The 2,500-nt window shown below is 38.4% G+C and overlaps 2 protein-coding genes across 2 annotated transcripts in view; both read right to left on the minus strand.

The window, feature by feature from the left end:
• The window catches only part of LOC143027297 (uncharacterized), a 17,235-nt gene extending 15,870 nt beyond the window's left edge, over positions 1-1,365 (minus strand). Inside the window, exon 1 of the mRNA XM_076188566.1 lies at positions 319-1,365. Coding sequence (XP_076044681.1) covers positions 319-1,365 — 1,047 coding nt within the window. The remainder of the gene's footprint in view (positions 1-318) is intronic.
• Positions 1,366-1,524: 159 nt separating this feature from the next.
• The window catches only part of LOC143027298 (uncharacterized), a 26,922-nt gene continuing 25,946 nt past the window's right edge, over positions 1,525-2,500 (minus strand). The window contains exons 3-4 of the mRNA XM_076188567.1: positions 1,899-2,456; positions 1,525-1,814 (exon numbers count right to left, since the gene is read on the minus strand). Coding sequence (XP_076044682.1) covers positions 1,525-1,814; positions 1,899-2,456 — 848 coding nt within the window. The remainder of the gene's footprint in view (positions 1,815-1,898; positions 2,457-2,500) is intronic.

Here is a 2,500-nt window from a genome sequence, read left to right on the forward strand (position 1 = left end):
ATTATTATTACTAGCGGAACTCGTGTAAATTACACGAAAGAGAAGAGGGTAAATCATTGCATCAAGATGGCAAGTGAGGTAGGATATCCTCTCCCTCTGTTGTCCTTCAGGGTACACTATAATGTCACGCTGGACAGGAGGTGCTCCATCATCACCGACAAATATTGCTGCAATTTCATCATCTGTTGGATTATTATCGAGAACTTCGGCAGCTTCGAGAACTTCGACACCATGGAAGGTCGTTGCTTTTGATGTAAGCGTGACATACTTTCGAGAACTTCGGCATCTTCGAGAGCTACGGCACCTTCGAGAACTTGCTTGGTCAGAATTCGGCGGAATATTGCAGGTAATTGTCTCAGTCAAAGGAACAGGAACTTTGAAGATACTGTGAAGAGATTTTCCATTTTTCAATAGTGTTGCTGCAATACCTGTCCAAGCAAAAGTACTAACAGCCACATTTTGAGCCACCAGGTAATCATGAATCATATTGAATAGAAAAGTTTTGCCAGAGCCGCCAGGTGCATCCAAGTAAAACAGTCGGTGGTTGGTTTCTAATCCTCTATCTATTTCACTTACAGCGTTAATGACACTATTAAATACATATCTTTGCTCAATATTTAGTACTTCAGGATTGACTTCTTGAATTTCTTCCATATGTTGAATGGCAGGGGGCTCACTGATTGGTTCTGGTAGACCAAGCATTGCACAATTCATGCCGTTTTCATTCAAAATCATGTTTATGTGATGCAGAGCAATATTTTCTGCAACATTATTTTCATATTGGCATAAAAGATCCTCTATCATAAGGTGTTTGTTATCATTCCATAATTGTAAGGCATTTTGTGGTGTATTGAATAAACAAATCATTGCAAACATGTTAAGAAGCTGTCGTGGCATTTGATATATAGTTGCCTCACTCAAAGCCATTTCTAGTTCGTTGTCATCTTCAAGCAGTTGCAATCGAATACAGGCATCCTTAAAGGTCGGCAACTGTTCACCTCCTACAGTTTTCAAGTCATCAAAAGAAGTTTCACCTGGTACATGAAGAAGAAGCATCCTTAAATGGAATTTCTCAGCATTTCTAGGACTGGCAGAGTACATTCTCGTTACAATCTGGCGGTGACGTTGTCTTCTGGTCCAAGTGTTGCTTTGGTTATTAAATACATAATATTCAGGGATATCAGTATAAAGGTGGGCTCTTGCATCCACGTCACTTTGGTTAAGTTTGAACCATGCAGTTAATTGCGTGTCTTGTCCTTCTGCACGGGCAGCAGCCTGTCTTTGTTCGCCCGGCTTATAATAAACTTGTTGCTGGTCAGGCAAATGGAGTGCCAGTCGGTAAACTGTGTGCGACTGTCCATACATTTTATATTCTGACAAACGCCAAAATGCTTCAGGCGGAGATACGTATTATCACGAAATATATTGTTTAATTTCATTATATTCATTTTCATTAGTTTGATTGTTGTTCATATTCATTTCCATCATTGCGCAATCATGTCCTTTATAGACATATTTGAAAATTTATTTCACAATTTTTACCGATATACACACTTCTACATTAATGTGAGCACCATATTTTCTGAGTAAATATCTATTATATGGTACTACAAACCTGCAGTCAACCTCATGGACGCCCACTCTAACAGAAACATTTGTTATAGTCTCCTCCTGATACGGCATAGGAAATTTCTTTTGACACTCTCCCTCCACCATACAGATTGAATTGGGATTAAATGTACCGCAGGGTCCATGAATCATGAGTTTTTTCACTAATTCTCTCAATTTTGGATCATGTTCTGATGGTAATTCAGCTGAAACAATATTATCAATTTGTTCTTAAGTTCTAATTTTATCTTCTTCACGCAGCATGATTAGCATGTGACAATGCGGGAGACCTCTTTTCTGAAATTCAATAACATGTATCGCAGCAATAGGTACACCAAGTACATGTCTGTCCTTTATGTCAATCAATAATTCATTGAGATGTTGTTTGAAAACTCGTGCCAACAAATCAGGTCTGTTCTGTGCAGTTTCATGAGGCTGTAAGTTTTCAGTTACTTCTCGACATTTTGGATTGCAAGTATATGTTATCAATAAATCAGGCCTTCCATACTTGCAAACTATTGCCATTGCATCTTGATAGCATTGTTGCATATTTCGTGGGCTCCCTGTGAAGGATGATGGCAAAATGACAGGTACTCCAGGATCTTCATTTTCATTATTTCTTGCAAGGTGATCCATCAAACCTGAATACATTGCAACTCTTAGTTGTGCTTGATTTTCTGCAATGAATTTCAAACGACAACCCTCTACTTTAACATAAGCATCAACTATATATTGCTGAAATAGTTTTCCACCACTGTGTATTGGACTGAAGCCACCTCTTATAGCTAGACGATATGCATAAAATTCCTGCATAGTAACCTTGTTACGAACTCTAGTTTGCCTATTTTCTACATGAGTAATGCTTATATGCCATCAGAATTCACCATGAGGA

Source organism: Oratosquilla oratoria, chromosome 8 (genome assembly GCF_046742065.1).
Source record: "Oratosquilla oratoria isolate Oo_2021 chromosome 8, ASM4674206v1, whole genome shotgun sequence".
Taxonomy (NCBI): domain Eukaryota; kingdom Metazoa; phylum Arthropoda; class Malacostraca; order Stomatopoda; family Squillidae; genus Oratosquilla; species Oratosquilla oratoria.